The 27298-nt window shown below is 47.6% G+C and overlaps 1 protein-coding gene across 1 annotated transcript in view; it reads right to left on the minus strand.

Annotated features, from left to right (window-relative positions):
- The window catches only part of LOC143928126 (pancreatic alpha-amylase-like), a 241401-nt gene that overhangs the window by 97709 nt on the left and 116394 nt on the right, over window positions 1-27298 (minus strand). The window contains exons 5-6 of the mRNA XM_077452788.1: window positions 3979-4112; window positions 3767-3889 (exon numbers count right to left, since the gene is read on the minus strand). Of these exons, the coding sequence (XP_077308914.1) occupies window positions 3767-3889; window positions 3979-4112 (257 nt within the window). The remainder of the gene's footprint in view (window positions 1-3766; window positions 3890-3978; window positions 4113-27298) is intronic.

Below are 27298 nucleotides of genomic sequence, written 5' to 3' on the forward strand. Positions count from 1 at the left end.
ATCCCTGTGCTATGCTGACCTCCTCCTGGGGCTACTTATTATGATGGGCTCCCACCATCCCTGTGCTATGCTGACATCCTCCTGGGGCTGCTTATTATGAGGAGCTCCCACCATCCCTGTGCTATGCTTATTATGAGGGTCTCCCACCATCCCTGTGCTGTGCTGACTTCCTCCTGGGGCTGCTTATTATTAGGGGATCCCACCATCTCTGTGCTATGCTGACCTCCTCCTGGGGCTGCTTATTATGAAGGGCTCCCACCATCCCTGTTCTGTGCTGACTTCCTCCTGGGGCTGTACCTCTGCTGTGCATATTATGAGGGGCTCCCACCATCCCTGTGCTATGCTGACATCCTCCTGGGGCTGCTTATTATGAGGGGCTCCCACCATCCCTGTGCTATGCTTATTATGAGGGACTCCCACCATCCCTGTGCTGTGCTGACTTCCTCCGGGGGCTGCTTATTATGAGGGTCTCCCACCATCCCTGTGCTATGCTGACCTCCTCCTGGGGCTGCTTATTATGAGGGGCTCCCACCATCCCTGTGCTGTGCTGACTTCCTCCTGGGGCTGTACCTCTGCTGTGCATATTATGAGGGGCTCCCACCATTCCTGTGTTATGCTGACATCCCCCTGGGGCTGCTTATTATGAGGGGCTCCCACCATCCCTGTGCTATGCTTATTATGAGGGGCTCCCACCATCCCTGTGCTGTGCTGACTTCCTCCTGGGGCTGCTTATTATGAGGGGCTCCCACCATCCCTGTGCTATGCTGACCTCCTCCTGGGGCTGCTTATTATGAGGGGCTCCCACCATCCCTGTGCTGGGCTGACTTCCTCCTGGGGCTGTACCTCTGCTGTGCATATTATGAGGGGCTCCCACCATCCCTGTGCTATGCTGACATCCTCCTGGGGCTGCTTATTATGAGGGGCTCCCACCATCCCTGTGCTATGCTTATTATGAGGGGCTCCCACCATCCCTGTGCTGTGCTGACTTCCTCCTGGGGCTGCTTATTATGAGGGGCTCCCACCATCCCTGTGCTATGTTGACCTCCTCCTGGGGCTGCTTATTATGAGGGGCTCCCACCATCCCTGTGCTGTGCTGACTTCCTGCTGGGGCTGTACCTCTGCTGTGCATATTATGAAGGGCACCATCCCTGTGCTATGCTCATTATTAGGGGCTCCCACCATCCCTGTGCTATGCTCATTATAAGGGGCTCCCACCATCCCTGTGCTATGCTCATTATGAGGGGCTCCCACCATCCCTGTGCTATGCTGACTTCCTCCTGGGGCTGCGTACAGTGCAGGTGTCAGTGCTGTATATCACGGTGCTGATGTCAGTACTCTCTATCACGGTGCTGCTGTCAGTGCTGTATATCACGGTGCTGGTGTTAGTGCTTTATGTCACGCTGCTGATGTCAGTGCTCTATCACGGTGCTGGTGTCAGATCACTCTATCACGGTGCAGGTGTCATTGCTGTATGTCACGCTGCTGATGTCAGTGCTCTCTATCACGGTGCTGGTGTCAGATGACTCTATCACGGTGCAGGTGTCATTGCTGTATTCATGCTGCTGGTGATCATCTCCTGCACCCTCTTCTTTGCCTACCCTGACCTTCCCTCTCCTCCATTCATGCGCTCCACAGTCCTGAATTGTCACAACAATTTCCCATATAAAAAAAGAATGCTTGTAGTTGTCGATCCCAGATACACCTCATACATGTATTATGTCATTGGCCATGTGGTGGGACTATGTTTGCACAGCTAGTAATTATTTTGTGGCTGCAAATTTGACCTGTAGGTTTGCAAAGTTCACCTCCCATTGAAGTCAATGGGGCCCGTCGTGAACGTTACGGTTCGCGAACTATCGGCCGCGTTCGTGAAACGTCCCGTCGGAAGTTCGTCCATCGCTACAGTCAATGTGTTTTTCAGGGAAATTGCATCCCCCTTCTTCAGGGCTGTATTTTTGGAGAATGGTTAGACACTGAGGCCGCGTACACACGGGCGGACTGTTCGCCCAACTAAGTTCGTCAAACAATCCGACAAACAGTCCGTTCAAAATTTGCATGAACGGACTTAACCACACACGATGAGCAGACAGTCCGCTGAAAGCGTGCGCGATGACATGTACAGCACGTACGACGGGACTAGAAAAACGACGTCCTATACACTGCAATGCAACCTTCGGCCGTGTAAACCCTTTCTAAGCATGCGCCATACTTAGTCCGTCCAACTTGCCTACACACGAGCGGACTGTCCGCTGAAACCAAGTTTGGACGGACAAAACCAAGTTTGAACGGACTGTCTTACGGAAATTCCGTAAGACTTTGTTCGTCAGACTGTCCGCTGAAACAGTCCGCTGAAGCCCACACACGAGCGGATTGTCCGCTGAAACACTGTTCAGTGGACTAAGTTGGGCGAACAGTCCGCCCGTGTGTACGCGGCCTGAGAGAGTTAAATATACCGGTATATTGATCAGCAGCTCTGCACTATGCCATGGCAGTGAAGCAGAGACAACCTGAAGCAGAAGTAGACATGTGCAGAGTAAAATATTTCGTTTCGGAATTTCGTTTTCGTCCAAAAAATTAATTTATTTAGTTACTCCCGAAATTCGTTTTTATTTATTTCTTTTTTTGTTCAAAAATTGCATTCGTCCGAAAATCCACATGAATTACGGTCGAATCTGTCTTTGAAGGCTTATGGTGTCTGTCGAATGTATAAAGAAGATTCAACGGAGCTAGTATATAGCATACTTCATGTGAACTTTAGAACCCTATTAAAGTCTATGGGACTCCAACGTTCAAAATCTAAAGTGCTAATTTTAAAGACTAATTTGCAAGTTACTGTCCTAAAAAGTGTTTGGGGACCCGGGTCCTGCCCCAAGGGACATGGATCAATGCAAAAAAAAGTTTTAAAAACTGCCGTTTTTTCGGGAGCAGTGATTTTAATAATGATTAAAGTGAAACAATAAAAGTGTAATATTCCTTTAAATTTCGTAGGGGGGGGGGGGTGTCTATAGTATGCCTGTGAAGGGGCTCATGTGTCTGGTGCTTAGAGTTGTCCCTGCACAAAGTGTCATTTATGCAGAAAAAAAAGTCCTTTAAAATCACTCGCAGCTATTATGAATTGTCGGCTCCGTAATACAGAGAACACTCATTTAAAGTCATTGATAAAAAAATAAATAAATAAAAAAGCGTGGGGGTCCCCCAAATTCAATTACCAGGCCCTTCAGGTCTGGTATGGATATTAAGGGGAACCCTGCCTCAAATTTAAGAAAAAATTTGACGTGGGGTTCCCCCTAAATATCCATAACCAGACCCTTCAGGTCTGGTATGGATATTAAGGGGAACCCCGCGTCAAATTAAAAAAAAAAATTACGTGGGGGTCCCCCTAAAAATCCATACCAGGCCCTCTATCCGAGCACGCAACCTGGCAGAGGGAAGCAGCCCCCCCTCCCTCCTGAACCGTACCAGGCCACATGCCCTCAACATTGGGAGGATGCTTTGAGGGGGTTATCGAGCAGTCTCTAGCTTTTGGGTATTTCATGGAAATAAGAAAGTGTAGGTTAGAAAAAAGAAAAAAAAGTAGGGGGGTTGGGGTTCACCTTTTCAAGTTTGCAATCAGAAAGTTTTTAGGGTTAGCTAGCATTATTTTATAGAATGTGAGGTACTTTGTTGATACATCTTACATATGATATCATTCATCCCAATTTCATCCACAAATCAAAAGGACATTACCCTGTAACAGGTAACCCAGGTATTAACATGTTTGCTTTACCGAGCATCCCAGAAGGTAAGGATAGAGGCTCCTCCTGCACCATGTCCTCTCTGGTTGTCATGATTATCAACAAACACCAAGGCTCTGTCACTAGGCATAAATCCCCAGCCTTCTCCCCAGTTCCTATATGAAAAAAAAAAAAAAAACTGTTGTATACGACATATCTTGCAAGAAATACTTTGTGTGCACATTGTTTCCTGCCATATGCTTACTTCAAATAAGATAGCTTTTCCCCATCCCATTTGCGGATCACTTTTCCAAGTTTGGCCCCGTATTTGAACTCTGTGATACGTCCAATGCTGCTGTATTCATTTGCTGAGATACCTTCTCCACCCAGATCAATCACCTGCAAGATAACCTTATTAGTTTTGAGACAACATTTGCCCCACATAATTTTCAGTTCCCACGCTCTATCATGAAACATGACATGATGAAAATGCTTTACGTGGACATTTCATGAGAAAAGTTTACTGGCTATCTGGTAATTCCAACCCCCTTCCCCATCTTGTGCAAAAATTGCTAGATGTTTTAAAAAAAAACAGATTCAGGATCCTCAGCTTTCCCAGTAGGCTGCAGTGAGGTTTGGTGACATCACTAGCACATAAAGGCAAGAAATCTGAATTTAAAGGAAATAGCTTGGTTGTAAGTTCTATTTAAAGTATAATTAAAGGCAAAAGTTTTATTTATTTATTTATTTTTGTTTTAGATAGAATAGAGATGGATTAGAACACCTGTTAGTTTTTAATGCTGTCTGTGCCCCAGTCAAGGAAATTAATCCTTTCTATTTTTCCTGTTTACCATTATCATTGAAAGTGAAAGTAAAAGAGAGTCCCGGAGCAAAATGCCAGAAGAAATAGGCGCAGGGACGGCATGACTGTGCTGGACTGCACAGTTGCCGCTTTAAACGGTTGGGACACTTTAAGAAAGGGAAAGGGGAGGAACGGGGGGCGGTGCCTGGGCTAAGGAAGTGAGATGGTTAGGGGAAGTGAAGTGCAGTCACAGAGCGGAGGAGGAAGCGTTTGGTCACATCGCCCTCACCGCTCTGCTTCTCCCCTAACAAAATGGCGGCGGCGGCAGAACACCTGGACCGGTTTAGAGCGGCATTGCGGGCACAGGGCGTTGAAAGGGTTAGGCAGCAGGTGCCGGCCATTACAGCGGACGGTGAGGTGGCACCGATGGCGGGGGGGTCGGCTACTCCACAGGCGTGGCATTTTCCGGCCACCTGACCACTTCAGCCCTGACCCTGGCCCCGGGGGTTCACAAAGGGGGGCGCAGCCGGCAGACAGATGGGCAGAACGGTGCACAGCTGGGGGGTCGCCCCAGGCTGGAGGGAGGATGGCATCCGGGGGGGCTGACGGGGAGGTCAGGTCTCAGCGGGTGAGGGACGCAGCACAGCACATGGCTCAGCACCCCCCTGCCAGGCGCAGAGGTTTGGGGCAGACGGTGGAGACGAGGGGGGGCACGGAGGTCAGCCCAGCCCATCAGCAAGAAAGCACAGTTCAGCGGGTGGGGGGCCGGTCGGCGGGCAGGCCCCCCAGTCCCCAGCGCTTGGGTGAGACCCCCAGGAGGAGCGCCGGAGGGGGAGCAAGCGATGATGAACGGCCTGCATGCAGTGTTTGGCGGGGTGACAGGCGCAGGAGCATGTCGCCGCGGGGGCAGAGCAATTTGGATGGACCAAGGACGGGCGGCGAGCAGGGGCAGCGTGGCTGCTCCAGGGTGAGCGGAGCGAGCCCGGCAGCAGCTCCGGGGGAGGCAACGCATGACACGGCAGGTGGCGACAGATCTGAGGGCGAGGTGACGGAGTCCAATGGAGGTGACGATCCCGGCCGATCAGCGGAGGTGGGTCCAGTATCAGCGGCTGTCGGGCAGCCTGGTGAGTCTAATGTTTCCTCTACCATTTTTTCATTGTTCCATGCTTAGTTAGGACGCCACAGCTCGACTGGGACTCCGGTGGCGGGGGGTGGCTAGCAATGGGGGGGGTGTCTACACCTCCGGTCTCCACTGACCCAGGGACAGGGGCAAGCTCGCTGGGCCTTGCCACTAGGGCTAAAGGAGTTAGTATAGCGCTTTGAGCCTGCGGTGCCGAGTGGTCCGGCGCAGGCCTGGACACCTATTCCAGTGGTGGTCGTTAGGGACACAGCAGGGTCTGCGGTACCATCGGATACAGTGGCAGCCGCGGTGACACCAACAGAGGGCCAGAATAAGACGGGGACAGGGTGGCTGATTCCGTTAGGTTGACGGACTCTGCTAAGTGTGAGGTAGTCGTGTGCTTCGAGGGACCGTTGGGAGCGCACTTGGAGGCTGAGGTGAGGAACAAGATTTGGAAGGGCGAATGTGTTGAGATATTCACCCTGCTGCCCTTGGAGCAGTTCAACCTGGATTGGTTGAAGCCGGAGAAGCGTAAGAAGGAGGACGGGAAAAAGAGACGATATCGGCTGATTCTGCGGACCTTCTCCAATTGGCTACCAGCCTTTGCGATCTTAGCAAGCATGATAGGTGAGAAGACGCTGGAACATTGCACGGCCCTGTTTGTGTGCCTCGAGGCCACCAGTGAGGCTCATGGGACCTACGGAGGGCCGGCATGGCTCAGGTATGACGTGTGGTTCGACAGAGGATGGTGGTCAGACCGTCACTCCGTTGGGACTGTAGGGACATCAGCCTTTTCAGTTTTGTTTTGTTTGTTTTTCGGGGGGGGGGGGGGGGTCGGCGGTTCCACAGCGTCAGGACAACCGACCGAAAAGCGTTGGGTTTATCTGCTGGGAGTCCGATGAAGGGACCCGCAAGTTCGATTTAAACATATGTGCGCCGTCTGTGGGGGAACGCACACGTTGTCAACATGTTTTAAGAGGGGGTTTATCTGCTGGGAGTCCGATGAAGGGACCCGCAAGTTCGATTTAAACATATGTGCGCCGTCTGTGGGGGAACGCACACGTTGTCAACATGTTTTAAGAGGGGGAAGGGTCGTCCCGGGGATTCTACAGGTAAGGGGGACGACACCGGTGTGGGTGGACGGGATGTGTCCTTTCCTCAATAGATACCACGACCGGGCGGCAGATCGCCTGCTGGAAGTGGGTTTTTGCTGACAGTTTTCAAATCCCCTGTAAGTTGACTACAGTTCTACCGGTGGCTAGAAATCTGAGGTCAGCCTTGTCCTACGCGAAGGTGGTAGCTGAGAAGTTTGGCTAGGAGGTTGCGCTGGGACGTATGGCCGGCCCCCTTTTTCAGGAATTGCCGCTGCCAGATCTGGTGGTCTCCCCGTTGGGGGTCGTCCCTAGGAAGGAACCCAAAAAAAAAAAAATTATTACGGCTCATACATCACCTGTCATTTCCTAAAGGAGGGTCGGGGACCGATTCGATCTCGCCGGAGGAAGGTGCAGTATCATACATGCCTTTGGATGCTGCCGTCGCTTGGGTTAGGCGCTACAGACAGGGGGCGCCGATGGCCAGGTCTGATACAGAAGCAGCCTTCCTGCTTTTGCCAGTGCACCCCGAAAGCTTTAGGCTGTTGGGCTGCACTTGGGGAGGGAGATACTATGTGGATGGGTGCCTGCCGATGGGGTGTTCAATCTCCTGTGTGTTGTTTGAAACGTTCTGCTCCTTCTTGGAATAGGCTGTGCGGGACGTGGCAGGCATAAGCTCGGTCATTCATTACTTGGATGACTTCTTATGGGGGGGCCCGACAGGTTTGAACTTTTGCACAGTTCTCCTGGGGACGTTGCAACACCTACGGAACGATTGGGAGTCCCTTGGGCGCAGGCAAAGACGGAAGGTCCGGCATCCACCGTGACATTCCTGGGGATAGAGATTGATTCTTTGAGGATGGAATGTGGGCTGCCGGCGGACAAATTGGTTGGGTTGCAGTAGGAAGTGCGGGCAACCAGGGGGATTGCGTGAACTACAACTACGTAGACTTCAACCGTTGTTGGGTAAGTTGCACTTTGCTTGACAGGGCATGCCCATGGGCAGGGTCTTTTTGCCACCGGCTGGTGGCTTCAACTGCGGGAGTCAGTTCCCCCATGCATTTGGTGACACTGGGTAAGGAACATGGGGAGGACTTGTGGGTGTAGCAGGAGTTCTTGGAATCGTACACAGGACGAGCTCTCGGGATGTCTGGCCCCCATTAGCAATTTTGATCTGGAGCTGTTCACAGATGCAGCTGGATCGACGGGGTTGGGGGACTTCTTTAAAGGTCAGTGGTGCGTGGCAAAATGGCCGGTGGAGTGGCAGAAAGCAGGGGTGTTGAAGAACTTGGTTTTGTTGGAGTTATTCCCTATTGTGGTTGCTCTGGAAACTTGGGGGGAATCCTTTCGCAATCGGAAAGTCCGCTTCAATTGTGACAATCTTGGGGTAGTGCAGGTGGTCAACAGGTTGACGGCGGATTCGGGAACGGTAATTGGGTTGTTGAGGCCTTTAGTACTGCGTTGCTTGCAAGTTAATGCATTCATATACGCTGTGCATTTTCCGGGGGTGGAGAATACTCGGGCTGACGCCCTGTCTCGCTTCCAGTGGGACAGGTTTTGGGAATTGGCGCAGAGGGCGGAGCAGTGCGGGGTGCCCTGTCCCGAGTGGCTGTGGAGTGTAGCTTTGGGACAGCAGCCAAATGGATGAGAGCGTCAGTGACTAAGGCCTCCTGGAACACCTATTCTAGGGTATAGAGGGAATGGTTGGACTGCTTAACAAGCATCGGGGTATCTTCGGAGGCTCCAGGTATAGATCATGCGGTGCTTTATTGTTAGCCTGGGTTTAGAGGCTGGCTTGTTGCCAGCATCGATTGCCCGTGGGTTGCGGGTCTGGTGTTCCTGTTTACGTGGCAGGGGCACAGGGATGGATTACACCAAGGACTGCTGGGGGAAGCAGGCAGTGAAAGGGTATAGAAAGGCCCGTCCAAGGGAGTGGCTGGAGGGCTTCTGGCTGGGGAGGTGGAGTGTGGTCAAGACTACATCGGGATCTGGGTCAGACGTTCCAAGATGGACAAAAGTGAACGGGGGCACGGATGGAGGTGAGGAGGATTTCTGGGTTTGGTCTCTGCCCTGTACAAACGGTGGCGACCTATTTGGAGAGACGCCCGCAAGGCGGGGGTTCGTTCCTGGTACATGAGGGTTGGGGGTCCCTCTTAAAATTCCAATTTATTGCAGTGTTCCGCAAATGTTTTGTCGTAGCAGGCTTTGACCACAAGAATTTTTTTCATCACATTCATTCCGAATTGGGGCGGCGACGGAGGCGTCAAAAGGCAGGACTGAGTCAGGAGGTGGTCAGGCGCATAGGGAGGTGGGACTCGGACAGGTTTAAGTTGCACGTGCACCCACACATGTTGTAAGGGTTGCACGAGGGGAGTTTGTTGTAAATTTGTTGATATGTTTATGTGTTGCCTTAACGTATGTGTTTGTGCTGTTAATCTTTTTTACAGGTCGGGAAGTCGGATTGGTGTGGAGACTTGGCCACTCGTATGTGAACTGGGGGGCCAAGAGGTCGGTCGTTCGGCCTAACGGCAGGTAATTGATGATACCCCCGGGCAGGAGGCTCTAGTCTGGTGAATCGGGGTACTGGGGATGCGGGGGAATAGGGTGCTGGGGGAAGTTTTTTAGGTTCTCTAGACCAGACCGCCCTCCCTATGTTTTGGTGTTACATGTTGGGGGGAATGACATGGGAGCAAGATCCATGCGGGATTTGATTTGGGACGAAAAGGATGACCTATTGAGGATAACAAGCTGCTTATCCTCAAATGGTGGTGATATGGTCGGACATGGTAGGTTAGAGGTCCTGGAGATGGGCGTGGTCGGACAAAAAGGTTGACAGGGCTCGGTAAAAGTAAATAAAGAAGTTAGCAGGTTTTTGTTTGGAATGGATGTTTGGCGGTTCGACACAGGGAATTGGAGGTGGACACTTGGAGGTATCTCGGGAGTGATGGGGTGCATTTGACTGAGGTTGGTACGGATTTGTGGGCCCTGGGATGCAAGATGGGATCCAGTGGGGCCTGAGGGTTTGGAGGTGCTCGCAAGGGTAAGGGTTTACCCCTTGCGGGCTGTGGCAGCTCTTTGGGTTGCTGGGAGAGGAGATCGGAGAAGTACATGTGTAAAAACATGCTGTACCCATCCATGTGATGGGAGTGGTTTATGGTACTTCCAGGTACAGGGGGTACCTGGAAGGGTTAAAAGGGGTAGGTCACTGCTAGGTTTGATAACGCCTCCGAGTCAGGGGATTCCGACTGGAGGCATAAGGTTGAAGTTAAAATAGGTGGTAGCAGTGACCAGTGGGTGGGCGTTTCCCCCACCCAACCAGGAACCAGTTTAAAAGTTGAAGTGTTGGTAATGTTAATTTATGTTATTTACTAAAGTTTATATTTGTTAATAAAATAAGGCCGGATGGCCATTTACTCCAAAGCCTAGTTGGGTCTTTTGTAAAGAGGGGTTTTGGAGGGTGGTATGTGGGCATGGGGTAGTAGGCATTAGGTTACTGGGCCTAAGTCCTACAAGGTCAAGAAAATCCTGAATTTTGGGTTGTCCCCAGATAGGTAATAGGGGGTGGATCTTCCAATGGGCACACTAGGAATTCCCTTAATTTTCATGGATTTTCTATCACTTCCTGCATGGCTATGGAAAAGGAAGTGAAAAGAAATCTACGTAATGGGAAACAGATGGCAAAAAAGAGGAGTTGTAACCCTTGCTTACTCAAGCCAACAAAAAACAGAGAATTGTTTCATACTTACCGTAATTTTCTTTTCCTATTCATGGCAGCATTCCAGTGACAATCTCTGGACTAGGGATGAGCTTCGTGTTCGAGTCGAACGTACGTTCGACTCGAACATTGGCTGTTCGTCCGTTCGGCGAATTCCGAACGTTTTGGCCGTTCGCGTCAAAATTCGAGTGACACGCGCGCGGACCACAATGCACTGCGTTGGCGCAGTGCATTGCTGCCCGATGATTGGCCAAGCATGCACTGTGACCCCGCATGCTTGGCCAATCGCAGCGCCGGCAGCGAGGAGAGCCATGATTGGCCACAGGCATCCTGCCTGTGGCCAATCATAGCTCAGGCTGTGTAGTGCACGCCCCACACTATATAAGGCCGCCTTTAAGGCGGCCTCCTGTAGTGTGTTACTTTGCATCTGAAGCAGTGGGTGTTCTGTGTACCTTCAACACAGTACACACCAATCGTTTTTGGCTGATTTCCTATCTTGCTGCTGTGTAGTGGTTGTTGTCTGTGCCCTGACTGCAGTATACACCACTATATTCACCTCACCTATATAGCTAGTGATCTAGCTTTAACCACTTAACAACTGCCCATTGCCGATTAACGGCTTCAGGGCGGTTGTTTAACTCAGAGAGGCCGTTAATTAACGGCCTCCCAGAATTCTGCTCTCGCGTGCCCCGAGGTGTGCGCACTCGAGAGCATCCGTGACCGCCGGGTCCATAGGACCCGGCGCATCACAGTAAACGGCCGCTCATAGCGGCCGTTTACCACGTGATTGCTCCGTCAAATGACGGAGTGATCACTTGGAAACAAACCGGCGTCATGTTATGACGCCTGTTCCTCCCTCCCCTTTCTGTACCGATCGGTACAGCGGAGAGGAAAGAGATCGGTGTCAGCAGCGATGTGGGCTGCATCTGCAGTGCCCACATCGCTGCTCACCGAATTTAACCCCTCAATTCCCTGCCAATACTCTGCAATACCAGTGCATACTCTGCAGTACCCTGCCATTACTCTGCAGTGCAGTACCCTGCCATTACTCTGCAGTGCAGTACCCTGCCATTACTCTGCAGTACCCCGCCATTACTCTGCAGTACCCCGCCATTACTCTGCAGTGCAATACCCTGCCATTACTCTGCAGTACCCCGCCATTACTCTGCAGTACCCCGCCATTACTCTGCAGTGCAGTACCCCGCCATTACTCTGCAGTGCAGTACCCTGCCATTACTCTGCAGTGCAGTACCCCGCCATTACTCTGCAGTGCAGTACCCTGCCATTACTCTGCAGTACCCCCCATTACTCTGCAGTAACCCCCATTACTCTGCAGTACCCCCCAATACTCTGCAGTACCCGCCATTACTCTGCAGTACCCCCAATACTCTGCAGTACCCTGCTATTACTCTGTAGTACCCCGCCAATACCCCGCCAATACTCTGTAATACCCTGCCATAAATTGCCATACCCAGCTATACTCAGAGATACCCAGCCATACTCGGTGATACCCTGAAATACCCAGCCATAGACGCCCCCCACCCCTCACCGCCCTCCGGTGCTTCTACCAACTCGCCAGTACGATCAAAGCCAGAATCTTTTTTTTATTTTTTATTTCAGGCTTCCCAGCCTAGAGGTGAGATGTGGGGTCATATTGACCCCCCAGATTTCACTGTAAAGAGGACCTGTCACCCCATATTCCTATTACAAGGGATGTTTACATTTCTTGTAATAGGAATAAAAGTGATCAAAAATATATTTTTGGGAAAAAAAATGTCAAACTAAAATAAATAAAGTAAAATGAACAATAAAAAAATAAAATAAAAATTAAAGCGCCCATGTCCCCATGTGCTCGCATGTGCCACACATGTGAGGTATCGCCGAGAATGTTAGAGCGAGAGCAATAATTCTAGTCCTAGACCTCCTCTGCAACTCAAAACATGTAACCAGTAAAAAAATATTTAAAGCGTCGCCTATGGGGATTTTTTAAGTAGCGACGTTTGGCGCCATTCCACGGGCATGTGCAATTTTGAAGAGTGACATGTTTGATATCTATTTACTCAGCATAACTTCATCTTTCACTTTATGCAAACATTGGGCTAACAAGTGGTTAATAATAGAGCTTGCAGTCAGTAGTGTTAGGAGATAGTGCGTGCTGTCTGCGTGCTCTGTACCCAGTACATACCGCTATAATATAGGGCAGGCCCCTACTTTCAAACATCCAACTTACAAACATCTCCTACTTGCAAACGCAAGGAGACAGCAGCAAGTGAGATGAAAAAAGATGGACGACAAAACAAATTATACAGGGGTGATAACCCTTTCCTATGTTTTCCAAAAAGCTTAAAGATAGTTTTTTTGACTGGAGCTACACTTTAAAAATGTACCGGTTGAAAATGACAAACAGATTCAACTTAACACAACAAACCTACACAGTCCCTGTCTTGTTTGCACCGCCTGTATACTGCTGTTCTGAGTATATAGGGCCTGGGGGCCACACGCATTTCCTTTTTTTAATATGGGTACGGGGTTCCCCTTAATATGCGTACAAGACCCAAATAGGCTGGTAATGGGCAGGGAGGGCTACCCATGCCATGTTTCTCAATGATTTTCAACCATATTGCAGGAACCAGATATAACATTAAAACCGCAAGCAGTTTTAAATGGTGTTATTTCCGTTTAATGTCATTTTGTGCAGGGACTGTTCTAAACACGGGAAACACGTGGCACTTCACAGGCATACTACAGACACCCCGCAGGCACCATATTTAAAGGAATATTTCACTTTTTTTTTCACTTTAATCGTCATTAAAATCAGTGCTCCCGCCAAAACGGTAGTTTTTAAAACTTTTTTTTTGCAGTGACCCATGTCCCCTGAGGCAGGAGGCAGGTCGCCAAACCCTTTTTAGGACACTATCTTGCATATTAGCCGTTAAAATTAGCACTTTCCAATTCGAACGTTCGAGTCCCATAGACTTCAATGGGGTTCTAACGTTCGTACCGAACGCGGGGGTCGTTCGCAAGTTCTGGTGCGAACCGAACCGGGGGGTGTTCAGCTCATCCCTACTCTGGACATAGAGATGTTGATATTACCAACATTTGTGTGGTAATGGTAATGGTTATGTGTGTAGGATAGCAGGTGAGATTGAGGTGTCGTCTGGATGCATAGTCTTTCGAAAGGGGTAAGTTGTCGTGAGCATTGCAAGTTTTTGTCTAGGAGTTTAAGATGGTGGGTAAGCAGGAGGTAGGTCCAGGTGAGAATGGGTGGTCTCCCCAGTCGGTTTGCGCATTGGGAGGATGATAGGAGTTTCCCATAGAGAAAGGTTCTAATTTGGTCTTGTGGTCAATAGTCCTTTACGTAGTGTTGGTGCATGCCTGGAGGGAATACAGGGTTTCGTTTTACCGGCGTTAGCGCTCCAGGGATGGAGGATATAGTGGATTGGGAACACAGTTTCTGGAAACAGTACAAGGTAGGTCCTATCAGGGGACAGACTTTCCATGGACCTCCGAACAAACGGATTTGCCCACACACGAACGGACTAAAGTCCGTTCGAAAGTCCATTCTTTTTGAACGTGATGACGTACGATGGGACTAGAAAAGGAAGTTCAATAGCCAGTAGCCAATAGCTGCCCTTGCGTTGTATTTGATCCGTCAGATCAGCATACAGACGAACGGTTTTCCCAATAGGAATTGAGTCTGTAGGACAGATTTGAAACATGTTCTATTTCTAGGTCCGTCTGAATTTTTTTTAAGATAAACAATCGGCCTATCCCACACATGATCGAACTATCCGACAGAATGATTCTGTCAGACCTATTCTGCCGGAAAGTCCAGTCATGGCATTAGAAACCGTCAGGGGAAGATGGCTGGGATAGATCGATTCTGGGATCCCCTTAACCGTCCATAGCCGCAGAGTGTATGACTCAGCTCAGTCCCCCGCGTCATTGGATTTGATTGACAGCAGCAGGAGTCAATGGCTGAGCTGCTATCAATCTATCCAATGAAGAGCCAAGAAGACGCAGAGAGAACGACAGGAGATCACGCCCACGGAAATTCGGGGCTCAGGTAAATAAAACTGGGGGGCTGGGGGACCGGACACTGCAAGGTGTTTTTTCACCTTAATGCATAGGATACATTAAGATGAAAAAACACAAACCTTTACAACCCCTTTAACCAGTTCCGGACCAGCCACCGCAGTTATACTGCGGCAGGTTGGCCTGGCTGTGCGAAGCGTTGTAGCTATACGTCGGGCTCGTGCAGCGATCAGATTAGATTCAGAACTGATAAGCCTCCAGGCTCAGGCCAATGAACCTGGTGATCGGTCCTGGCAAATTAAATCCCTCCCCTGCCTGTGTAATTGTAAACACAGCAGTGGAAGTCTTTTCATTCCAGAGAGAGGAAAGAAGACATCTCAGTGGAAGTGCACCAACACTACACTGACACCAGTTCATGTAGGTACACTTATCAACCCCCGATCACCCCCCCCCGATCCTCCCCCCAGTTAACCCTCTCACCCCCCCCCCCCCCCCCCTCACTGTGTCACCCAATGCAGTGTTGATTTTTTTATCACTGTACTGGCATCATTAGTGATAAAAATCAGTGTTAGGGTACTTAGTGGTAAGCACAGCTAGGTCTAGTGACCCCCCTAATAAAGGTTTAACCCCTTGATCACCCCCTGTCACCAATGATCACTATATTAGTGTTACGGGTGATGCTGGTTAGCTAGTTATTTTTTATAGTGTCAGGGCACCCGCCGTATATTACCTAAATAAAGGTTTAACCCCCTGATCACCCAGCGGGTGATATCAGTTAGGTTTTAGTGTCAGATAGGGTCTGCATCGCCCCAGGTAGCGTCAGATTGGTGCCAGTAGCGCTAACACCCAGGCAAGCACCATACACCTCCCTTAACAATATAGTGTCTGAACGGATCGATATCTGATCTGATCAGATCTATTCTAGTGTCAGGCCAGATCCCTGTGAACATAAAAAAAAAAATGGTATCGTTTGAAGTAGTCACTGACAGTCAGTAGCTCTTTTTCCTGTGAGTCTCAATACTGTACTAGTAAATTTAGAGACCAAAATGTCCAATGGAAGTTACAGTAGTGAAGTTGCCTACACATTTCTGAGCATGACAGATAGTGAAGAGGAAGTCACCCATCTGTCAGATTCAGGCTCAGAATACGAACCGGTAGACAGCAGCGACACCGTGACAGATAGCTCTGACAACAGAGTTGTGATCCCTGCCAAGGTCAGGCGTACCCGACCCCATTCTTCTGCTGTCATTGAGGTGCAAGAACTGCAGGGCTCTCATATGGAGCAGAGAGCCAGTACGAGTGCCACTCATCCTTCTGAACTGGCAAGCACCAGCGGCCTAGTGCATCCTGTTCATAGTCAAACCAGCACTGCAGTATTCCGTGGTGATGTGGTGAGTCTCATAAGTGCAGTTCAAGCTGGTAAGGGGGCTAGCACAACTAGTGACCACCAAGAAGAAGACAAACACAGGCCGTCGAGCCCTTAGTGCCCTTCCTGCTGCATTTGCCAATCCGAATTGGGAGCCCACCACTTCTGCAGCACCCGTACTTCCCCCATTCACTGGCCAACCCGGAATTCAGGTGGAAACAGTTGATTTTACATCACTTACAAACAATGTAATGTCCTGCGAGCCACCACTTGCTATAAGCCCAAAATAGGGTCTCTCAAATGACACTATAATTTTGAATCAGCAGCTAGCGTTGTACGTGTCTCATAAATCATGCAAAGATCATCCAATATTCTAAAATACGCTGTGCTTTCAAACTTAAGATCCAAATAGTGAAATGAAAAAATTTGCTATATAACAACAGCAATAAAGTGATAACGTGCTAAAATACATACAATATTCCAAATAAAGTGCTTTCATGCAGGCTATGATAAAACATCCATATGATGAGAGAAAAGCAATCAATAAAATCCTTAAACCAATCTAATGGTGAACCAAACTATAAAAATCCTTATATATATATTTTATAATATATACACATATATGTGAGAAAAAAAGTGCTACAATGTGCTGTGCAATCAAAAAAAGTTAAAAAGTGCTCCAATGTAATCCATGCGATCCATGCGATTCAGTGGTTGCTGTGTGCACTCAATATTGTGCTGGGTCAATCCAATATTAAGATGCTGCGTTTGCACTCAGGTGTTCCCCCCAGGTAATGGCTGCTCACCTTAGAGCGTGTGACCTTGCTGATTAGGCTTGGTCAATATACGCATTGGAACCTGTAAATGGTTCAGTGGTAAATCCGGATTCCTGTGGTGCCCTCACTCTGTGCCTCAGTATGGTAATGGAGTCCCTTTTGTGCCTCAGTAATACCAACAGAAAAAGGAGGACTTCATAGTGTAGTATATTAAAACTTTTAATATCAACACAGTAAAAAATCCCTTGCAGGGTACTCACATTTGCATGGCGCGTCAAGGCACCACTCTAAAATACCAGTAGGTATTCCTCAGGGGACCCCCTGAGGAAGATACGAATTAACCCCTTGTATCGACACACGTAGGGGAAGGGGACAGGACGGAACGCTAGTCAGTGTACCCACTAAGGACGATCAACATACCACCCCGATATCAGCTGCTACAGCTTGTTTTTTATGCTATTTTAGAGTGGCGCCCTGACACGCCATGCAAATGTGAGTACCCAGCAAGGGATTTTTTACTGTGTTGATATTAAAAGTTTTAATATACTACACTATGAAGTCCTCTATTGGTTTTTCTATTGGTATTACTGAGGCACAAAAGGGACTTCATTACCATACTGAAGCACAGAGTGAGGCCACCACAGGATTCTGGATTTACCACTGAACCGTTTACAGGTTCCAATGTGTGTATTGACCAAGCCTAATCAGCAAGGTCACATGCTCTAAGGTGACCGGCCATTACCTGGGGGGGAACACCTGAGTGCACACACAGCACCTTAACTAGATGCTGACCGCCGGCCGTCAAATGACGGCCAGGCGGCGCACCTATTGCGGCGGGAGGCCGTCATATGACGTCCTCCCGTTTAAACAGGGAATGCGCACGATCGTGCGCACGCATCTCTGTTTCTTCGGTGGCGGTGTGTCACGGAGACACCGCTCGCCACCGAAGGGGGGTGAACAGCCATTGGTTATGGCTGTTTACCACGTGATTGGCCGTGATGAAGTCACGGCTGATCACAGATGGTCACACCCCGACTGTGCACGGCGCATGCGCGCGATCGTGAGCGCGCTGCGCGTGCACGTCGGTGGCGGCGTGTTCCCCGGGAACACTGCTCGTCACCGACGCTGGTAAACAGCCATTGGCCGGCTGTTTACCCACGTGATCGGCTGTGATCCATTCACAGCCGATCACTAAAATGTAAACAAACCGCGGTAACGAGATGTTACCGGGTTGTTCTCCTCCTCACACACCGATCGTGTTTGAGGAGGAGATTGCGGTAACATCTCGTTACCGCCTAGTGTACACCAATCACACTGATTGCCTGCCTGCCCCCCCCCCCCAATAAAGAGGACCTGTCACCACCCCTCATAGTACCTGTCAATCACAGTCCATCAGAGTACCTGTCACAGCCCATCAGAGTATTTTAGTACCTGTCCCAGTCCATCTGAGTACCCGAGTACCTGTCCCAGCCCATCAGAGTACCCGGGTACCTGTCACAGCCCATCAAAGTACCCGAGTACCTGTCACAGACCATCAGAGTACCCGAGTACCTGTCACAGACCATCAGAGTACCCGAGTACCTGTCCCAGTCCATCTGAGTACCTGAGTACCTGTCCCAGCCCATCAGAGTACCCGAGTACCTGTCACAGCCCATCAGAGTACCCGAGTACCTGTCCCAGCCCATATGAGTACCTGTCACAGTTCATCTGAGTACCCGAGTACCTGTCACAGCCCATCAGAGTACCCGAGTACCTGTCCCAGCCCATCAGAGTACTCGAGTACCTGTCACGGCACATCAGAATACCTGAGTACCTGTCACGGCACATCAGAGTACCCGAGTACCTGTCACGGCACATCAGAGTACCCGAGTACCTGTCACGGTCCATCAGGGTACCCGAGTACCTGTCACGGTCCATCAGGGTACCCGAGTACCTGTCACAGTCCATTAGAGTACCCGAGTACCTGTCCCAGTCCATTAGAGTACCGAGTACCTGTCACAGTCCATCAGGGTACTCGAGTATCTGTCACAGCCCATCTGAGTACCGAGTACCTGTCACAGTCCATCAGGGTACCCGAGTACCTGTCACAGTCCATTAGAGTACCGAGTACCTGTCACAGTCCATTAGAGTACCGAATACCTGTCACAGTCCATCAGGGTACCCGAGTACCTGTTCCAGTCCATCTGAGTACCCGAGTACCTGTTCCAGTCCATCTGAGTACCCGAGTACCTGTCACAGTCCATCTCTGTACCAGAGTACCTGTCACAGTTCATCTGAGTACCTGAGTACCTGTCACAGTTCATCTGAGTACCCGAGTACCTGTCACAGTCCATATGAGTACCTGTCACCGCCCTTCAGAGTACCCAAATACCAGTCACCAAACCATCAGAGTACCTGTCACCAGGCCATCAGAGTACCTGAGTACTTGTCACGAGGCCATCAAAGTACCCGAGTACCTGTCACCAGGCCATCAGAGTACCCGAGTACCTGTCACCAGGCCATCAGAGTACCCGAGTACCTGTCACCAGGCCATCAGAGTACCCGAGTACCTATCTCCAGCCCATCAGAGTACCCGAGTACCTATTTGCAGCCCATGTCTCATAGAATATACGTTGGGGTGTTTGCTTTCCAAAATGGGGTCATTTTGTGGGTAATTTCACTGTCCTGGTGGTCCAGGACCTTCAAAAGTGTGATGGGTAGGAATGAAATGAGATGTGTCATTTATGCTCCTAGAACGCCTGAACGTACTACTTCAATGTTCAGCCTCTCTATGTGGCCAGGCTGTGTAAAAGTCCTACACATGTGGTATCGCCATACTCGGGAAGAGTAGCAGAATGTATTTTGGGGTGTAATTTTTGCTATATACATGCTATGTGTTAGAAATATCTTATAAATTGACAATTTTGGTGAAAAAAAAAATGCGTTTTAATTTTTTTCCACATATTCCAAAAACTTCTGGAAAAAAAATAACCATTCAAAAGACTCATTATGCCTCACAAATTATACGTTGGGGTGTTTTCTTTTCAAAATGGGGTCATCTTATGGGAAATTCCATTGTCCTGGTACTCCAGGGCCTTCAAAAGTGTAATAGGTAGTTGAGAAATGAGATGTGTCATTTTTGCTCATAGAACATCTGAAGGTACTACATCAATGTTAGTGCTCTGTATGTGGCCAGGCTGTGTAAAAGTCTCACACATGTGGTATCGCCGTACTCGGGAAGAGTAGCAGAATGTATTTTGGGGTGTAATTTGTTGTATGCATATGCTGTGTGTGAGAAATAACCTGATAATATGACAATTTTGTAAAAAAAAATAATAATAAAAAAAAAAATCTTCATTTTGCAAAGAATTGTGGGAAAAAATGACAACTTAAAAAAACTCACCATGCTACTTACTTAATACCTTGGAATGTCTACTTTGTAAAAAGGGGTCATTTGGGGGGTATTTGTACTTTCCTGACTTGTTAGTGTCTCAAGAAATGAGATACACCTGATGTACTGAAGGTCTGATCAGAAGTGATCAATTTTCAGTGATTGGCACCATAGTTTGTAGACTCTATAACTTTCACAAAGACCAAATAATATACACTAATGTGGGTTATTTTTACCAAAGATATGTAGCAGTATAAATTTTGGCCAAAATTTATGAAGAAAAATTACTAATTAGCAAAAATTTATGACAGAAACAAAGAAAAAGGCATTTTTTTCACAAAATTTACGTTTTATTTTATTTATAGCACAAAAAATAAAAAACCCACTAGTGATTAAATACCACTAAAAGAAAGCTCTATTTGTGTGGAAAAAAGGACGCAAGTTTCATATGGATACAGTGTTGGATGACTGAGTAATTGTCATTCAAACTGTGAGGCCGCGTACACACGCGGGGACTGTTCGCCCAACTTTGTCCGTCAAACAGTTTCGGCAAACAGTCCGCTCAAAATTAGCATGGACGGACATGGCCACACACGACGAACGAACAGTTTGCTGAAACCGTGCGCGATGACGTGAACGGCACGTACGACGGGACGAAAAATACGACGTCCTATACACTGCATTTTAACTTTCGGCGTGTTAAGCCTTTCTGAGCATGCGCGGAACTTAGTTTGTCGAACAAGCCTACACACGGGCGGACTGTTCGCTCAAACAAGGTTTCAGCGGACAGTTTTACGGAATTTCCGAAAAACCTTGTTCGTCAAACTGTCCGCTGAAACTGTCCGCTGAAAGCCCACACACGAGCGGACTGTCCGCCCAAACACTGTTCAGCGGACAAAGTTGGGCGAACAGTCCGACCGTGTGTACGCGGCCTGAGAGCGCTGAAAATTGGTCTGTTCAGGAAGGGGGTGTAACTGCACTGTATTGAGGTGGTTAATATTGGATTGATATCACAGCAACCACTGAATCGCATGGATTACATTGGAGCACTTTTGAACTTTTTTTCATTGCACAGCACATTGTAGCACTTTTTTTCTCACATATATGTGTATAAATGATATTATATTATAGCCCTTTATTTGGAATATTGTATGTATTTTAGCACGTCATCACTTTATTGCTGTTGTTATATAGCACATTTTTCGTTTCACTATTTGTATTTTAAGTTTGAAAGTGCAGAGTATTTTAGAATATTTTACGTCACTTGATTTTTATTCGCTGTTTTTCTCGGAAGATCTCTATAGATCTACTGCCGACCAAACCAATTTGTATGCTGGTCAATTCATCGCCACTAATCCCCAGTTGACCCTTACTAGAGATTGGAAACCTATTATGGTTTCCGAATTTAAGACGTTCCTGGGCCTATCCCTCCACATGGGCATAACTAAAAAGAGTGAGTTCCGGTTCTATTGGTCCACTGACCCAATTCACCATATGCCCGTGTTCTCTGCCTTCATGACCAGGACACGATACGAGCAGATCTTGCGGTTCATGCACTTCAATGATAATGAACTCTGTCGTCCTGGGGGTGACGCTGGATTTGATCAGCTCTACAAAATTCGGCCCCTTGTAAACCACTTCAACCAGGGATCCAGATGTATAAGCTCTGTGACAGGGCAACAGGCTATACATATATATTTTTATAGTTCATAAGAGAAAAGATAGTCACTTAGAGCTGGAGAACTGCCCAGACTACATAAGGAGCACTGGTAAGATTGTGTGGGACTCGGTGTCACCCTTATTCGGAAAAGGGTACTACTTGTACATGGACAATTAATATACGAGCGTGCTACTTTTTAGTCACCTTTTTTATTGTGGAATTGGCGCACGTGGCACATGGCACAGGCTTCCCCCAACGGCTTATAGAATCCTGACTTAGACGGAGAGAGAGAGCCTGCTTGAAGTGTAATAATTTGTAAGCAGTGAAGTAGAGGCATTCAATGAATGTTTTCATTCTGTCCTCCCTTCGCACAGATACAACAGTCCGAATTACTACCGTGACTGGCGTTGTGTCCACGAATACAACCTTAACATGGGAGGGGTGGACCTCAATAACCAGTTGTTTGCACCGTACCTAATTGCCTGTAAAGACACGACGCTGGTACAAAAAAGTGTTTGTATACTTATTTCAATTGGCTTTGAATGCTTTTGCGCTATACAAAGCTTCAGGATGAACTGGATCCTTCCTAAAATTCCAGGAAGAGATTGTGACAGCCCTTCTGTTTGCAGACGGTGCTATGCCCCACCTTCTCAATGTAAATGCAGTGAGCCGGCTGCATGAGAGGAATTTTCCGTATGTCCTCCCTGTTACCCCCTGCCCAAAGAACACCCCAAAGAAGATGTTGTGTCAGCAGAAAAGGCAGATTTAGGTGTGACACCCACTTTTACTGTCTCTCCTGTCCTGACCAACCTAGTCTCTGCATCAGTGACTGTTTCAAATGCTACCACACACTAGTGGAGTATTTGAGTAGGGTACAGCACTACACAGTCCTAGGGCACACTAACACAGGGTCTTGAAAGATGAGATGGCCATCACATTTTGAGAGACCTTAATCTGTAACGTTCACAGTTTACAGTTTTTATACAAGTTTTTATAAAAGTGAAAATAAATAAAGCACACACAAAAACACAAAAAAATATAAAATAAAAAAGCCAAAAAGTAGTTGTGGTTTTATTTTTCTTCTCTCTCTTATGTTCACTTTCTACTGTCTGCTCTATTGTTCGCTCGCTATTGCTCTTTACCTATTGTTCTCTCTCAGTTGTTACTGTATTTTGGAACTGTAATGTTTTATTTTTACTATGTTTTATTGTATTTGCTTTGAAGGTATGGTATATCTTACTGCTATACTGTAATGTTACTTTGTTTTATTGTTAACCATCATTTTCTTGGCAGGTACTCCATTCAGCTACAACATTGATTTATTTATCTTGACAGCAACAGAGTTTGCTCCCACGATATGTAAATCAACGACTCCAGCGCTGTAGGAGGTCATTTCACCACTACAGTTAAAAAAAAACAAATGGTGCATGTATGCCCATCATTAGAAGTGGGTGCATGAAAAAAAGAACATTACAATGTATGCCCAGCAAGGACCAGCGATGTACTGGTATGTTGCTGGACTTTGAGTGGCTATACCAGAATGATGCTTGCAGGTTTAGGTATCATCTTGGTATCACTCTTTTCAGGTAGCGGTTGGCTTTCATGTAAAAGCAATACTAGCAGCTAATTAGCCTCTAGACTGTTTTTACAAGCTGTGGGAGGGAAACCCCCCCCCCCACCTTAGTTCCGCCAGCTGACCATGGAGCTGATCTTACACTAGAATGAATCCAATCATCTCTTTGACCTAAGAAATCGGAAGCTATGAGCATTTCATGACTTAGGTTTCGCCAGATATCAACAGCGCCATTGGGAAATCAAAAAAGCATTTTATCACACCGATCTTGGTGTGATCAGATGCTTTGAGGGCAGAGGAGAGATCTAGGGTAATAGACACCATTTTTTTTTTCAAAGAAAGAGTACCTGTCACTAACTATTGCTATCATAGGGGATATTTACATTCCATGATGTAAGGAGATTCCATAATACATTGCATTATTGATTGTTGATTCTGATTATTGATTTCACCCTGAAGATATAAGTTCAGGATTGCTTATCTGCTTAGTGATTGAAAGAAACTTTCTTGGTACATTTTAGAGAAGTTATCTCATGACAGTATTGCTTAATAACTGAATTATCTCATTGCCATGTCTATCTATTTCTGTTAAATGTCTTCATCTTAGGAAGCATCTGTTTGTGGTTTTCATCTCTGTACACTGTTACTGGGTATGAAAAGGCTAGATTTGGTTTTTAGGAAGTTGTGGCTGGCACATCATGGTCAGCAGACGGTAACAGAAAGTAAGGAATTATTGAACTGTAATAGTTTGAAATACAGAGGTTAAAATTAAGGTCACAAGACATTGACGAATAATATGCTAATGAACATTTATGTGTATCATTTTGATTGGCCCCCAAAATTGGGGCAGAGTTTTGTAAAAATAGTATAAAACAGCGAGTCCAGTATTAAAGAGTTGTAACCATTTCAGCATACCAATTGTGTCTGTATGAGTCATTGGTTATCCGCCGGCGAGGACCTCCACTGAGCCATCTCCAAGAGCCTAGGCCACAAGGAGAAGACGGGCAACCTAACAGTTTTGGTACCAAGGAGTGGGGTGTGGCGTTTGTTTGAACAGGTAAGACACATTCTGCTCCTTTTTACCTATTTTTGGTAACTGGTGTTGGTGCTTGCCTTGTTCAAATAACCTTGTATATCCACCCACTTACATAACTGTGCCTTCGCAACGGGCTAGGCTGGCCCCTTGGAAGGTTAGAGGGGCTCGCAGGTATTTTGGGTTTTTTGAGTAGTCTGACTAGGCTGGTCTGACTGTATTGAGTAGAGATATATATATATGTGTGTTTAAAACTCGGGAAGTATAGGATACGCCCGCAGTATAAGGAGTGGCTGAGTGGACGCCCAATCTTTTTGGGGAAATATTGGAAAGTGCACTTATAATAACATGTTGATATAATGTAACTTTATTTGGCCATTGTATATATATATATATATAAGATTTTGCTTGTTTTTCTTTTAGGTACCACCGTAAGTATTTAGGGTGTATAGAGAATTAGAGATAAGTGTATGGTATATATATGTATGACAACTGAATGTAAAGTATTGTATTGATTTGAAAGGTTTTATTAAGGCATTACACATATATGCACTAAATGAACAACATAAATCAGGAACCCGATTGTAGTGAGATAGCGCCCGCCTGCCCACGTTGCACCTTTGGTTTACTGTTCCTTAGTGTTGACAGGACGTGGATCCTGCTTACCACTAGACCAACTGGGTTCTCATACCGACTTGGTGCAAGGGGAGTATATCCTACCACGAGGAGGGGTTTCCTATACCGAGTACTGAGGGTTAACCTTCATAGCTATATCAGCCCCACAGCAATAACAGACGAGGGGACTTATTCCCAAGTCAGGGAACAGATTATAGCACAAACAGGTTGCTTTCATCTCTGTCCCTGTACTAGACACACCCTACCAAGGTTATTAGATGGGGAATTCTGCAGCAACCCAGACCACGGCCAACCCATCCCCCTATGAGTATGTTAAAAACACACTACCGGGGCCACAGGTAGAACCTTTTTGGACACAGGTCAGAGAACGGTGCCAACAGCTAGGAATACATGACCCAGGACCACAAGGTCCCTGTTCAGAGGATGAATGGAAAGAGGTGAGCAAGGTGTGTCAGGTGCACAAGCACTCTTATCCACCTGGGAAATGGGAAGACACCCAGTACATGAAAGATTGTTACAAAACATGGAATAAATGCTTAGCCAAGTATAAAACAAAGTATGTAACTAAAGTCCCCACAGTAAAGCCTGTAAACTCACCCGCCCTATCTCAGCAACCTGAGGCACCACCACCCCCCCCTTATGTGATGGTTAAACAGGAAGATGGAACATTGGGTCCATGTCTTCAGCTGTATCCATCTTTAGACCCAGCAGTGTTGGCCACCATAGTGTATGGGGCAGCTGATCAGGCACAAGTTACACGATGGGAAAACGAAAGTAGAAGCAGGAAAGAGGAAGTCCGGGCAGAAGGTATACAAAGTAGGGAAGAAGAGAGGATTAGAAAAATGGAAAGGGAATTAGAAGAGAAGTTAAAAGAGCTTAGAGAAAGAAAGGAGGAATTAGAGCAGAAAATGTCCAGAAGGGAGGAAGAGCTAGAAGAGTACAAAAGAGAGCTGGATAAGAGGGAAGGTGAGATGAGAGAATATTCTGCGATAACTAAGGGAGAAAAGGATGGAAAGACCCTGAAAGAGGGGGAAGAGGAAGAAGTCAGGAAGTTAAGCCCCTGGAATACACCAATCTACCCTGTGAAAAAGGCAAATGGGGAGTGGAGGCTTGTACAGGACCTAAGGGCCGTCAACAAGCAGGTTATACCTCTGCCACCTTTGGTGGCAGATATTTCTTTCATCTTTTTGAAAATACCTGCTGATTCCCTTTGCTACACAGTAGTGGACCTGGCAAATGCATTTTTTAGCATCCCGATCGATGAAAGGGTATTGCCCATGTTTTCATTTTCATGGGGATGGGGGAAAAAGCAGCAGTTGACCTGGTCAAGATTACCGCAGGGGTATGTGGACAGTCCGGCAGCCTTCTCCATGGTCCTTAATGAGACAATTAAGTCATGGACTGCTGAGCGCGGGTCGGTACTAATACAGTATGTGGACGACTTGCTCCTGTGCAGTCGATCTGCTGAAGATTGTGCGGTCGATTCCACATCTCTGTTACATCACCTGGCCAGGTCTGGCCACCTAGCATCGCGGAAGAAGATACAATGGTGTCAAAGTCAGGTAGAATACCTGGGATGCATTCTGAAGGAGGGAACCAGGCTAGTATCCCCCAAACGTGCCGCAGCCCTGCAGGCTCTCAGTCCTCCGAGAGACAAAGCAACCTTGCTGTCATTCTTGGGCGCAATCGTATATTGCCGCCAATGGATCCCAGATTGTTCATATTATGATGGCATTCTGAGGGAGGCTACCTTGTCCACCGCCCCAAAGACAATAGATTGGACAACAGAAAGGCTCCATGCTTTTCAGGCCTTGTTAAAAAGTCTGACTCAGGCCCCCGCCCTGGGATTGGTGGAATATGGCAAACCTTTTCAATTATACTGTGTGGTGTCGGGAAATTCTTTTGCTGCAGTTTTAACACAGCAACATGGAACCGGGTACCGACCAGTCTCCTATCTCTCAAAAAAGTTGCCTACCCAAGTACAAGGGATGCCATCTTGTTTACAAAACCTTGCTGCTTGTGCAATGGCAGTTCAAGAAGCTAACAAATCAGTATTAGGCCATGAGCTGACTCTCTACACTACTCATTCAGTGACTCACCTCCTGCAAAACATGAACACGCAGCATATGACAGCACAAAGGCTTAGTGGGTATGAGATCACACTTCTGAATACTGATAACCTCACCCTCAAACACGCACCACCAAGTAATCCCACTGTCCGCCTTTTGCATTCTTTGCTCAGGCTGCCACGAGACCCTGATCAGAAACACAATTGTGTTGAACAGGTTGCAGCAATAACCAGCCCTCGCCCAGATCTCACTGATATTCCCCTACCAGGAGTACAGGACGTCTTCGTAGACGGCAGCTGCTCCCGCCCCTCTGATGCAACATTCCTGACAGGGTACGCC

Source organism: Lithobates pipiens, unplaced genomic scaffold (assembly GCF_037356315.1).
Source record: "Lithobates pipiens isolate NorthernLeopardFrog02 unplaced genomic scaffold, aLitPip1_a1.2 Scaffold_23, whole genome shotgun sequence".
NCBI classification, from domain to species: Eukaryota; Metazoa; Chordata; class Amphibia; order Anura; family Ranidae; genus Lithobates; species Lithobates pipiens.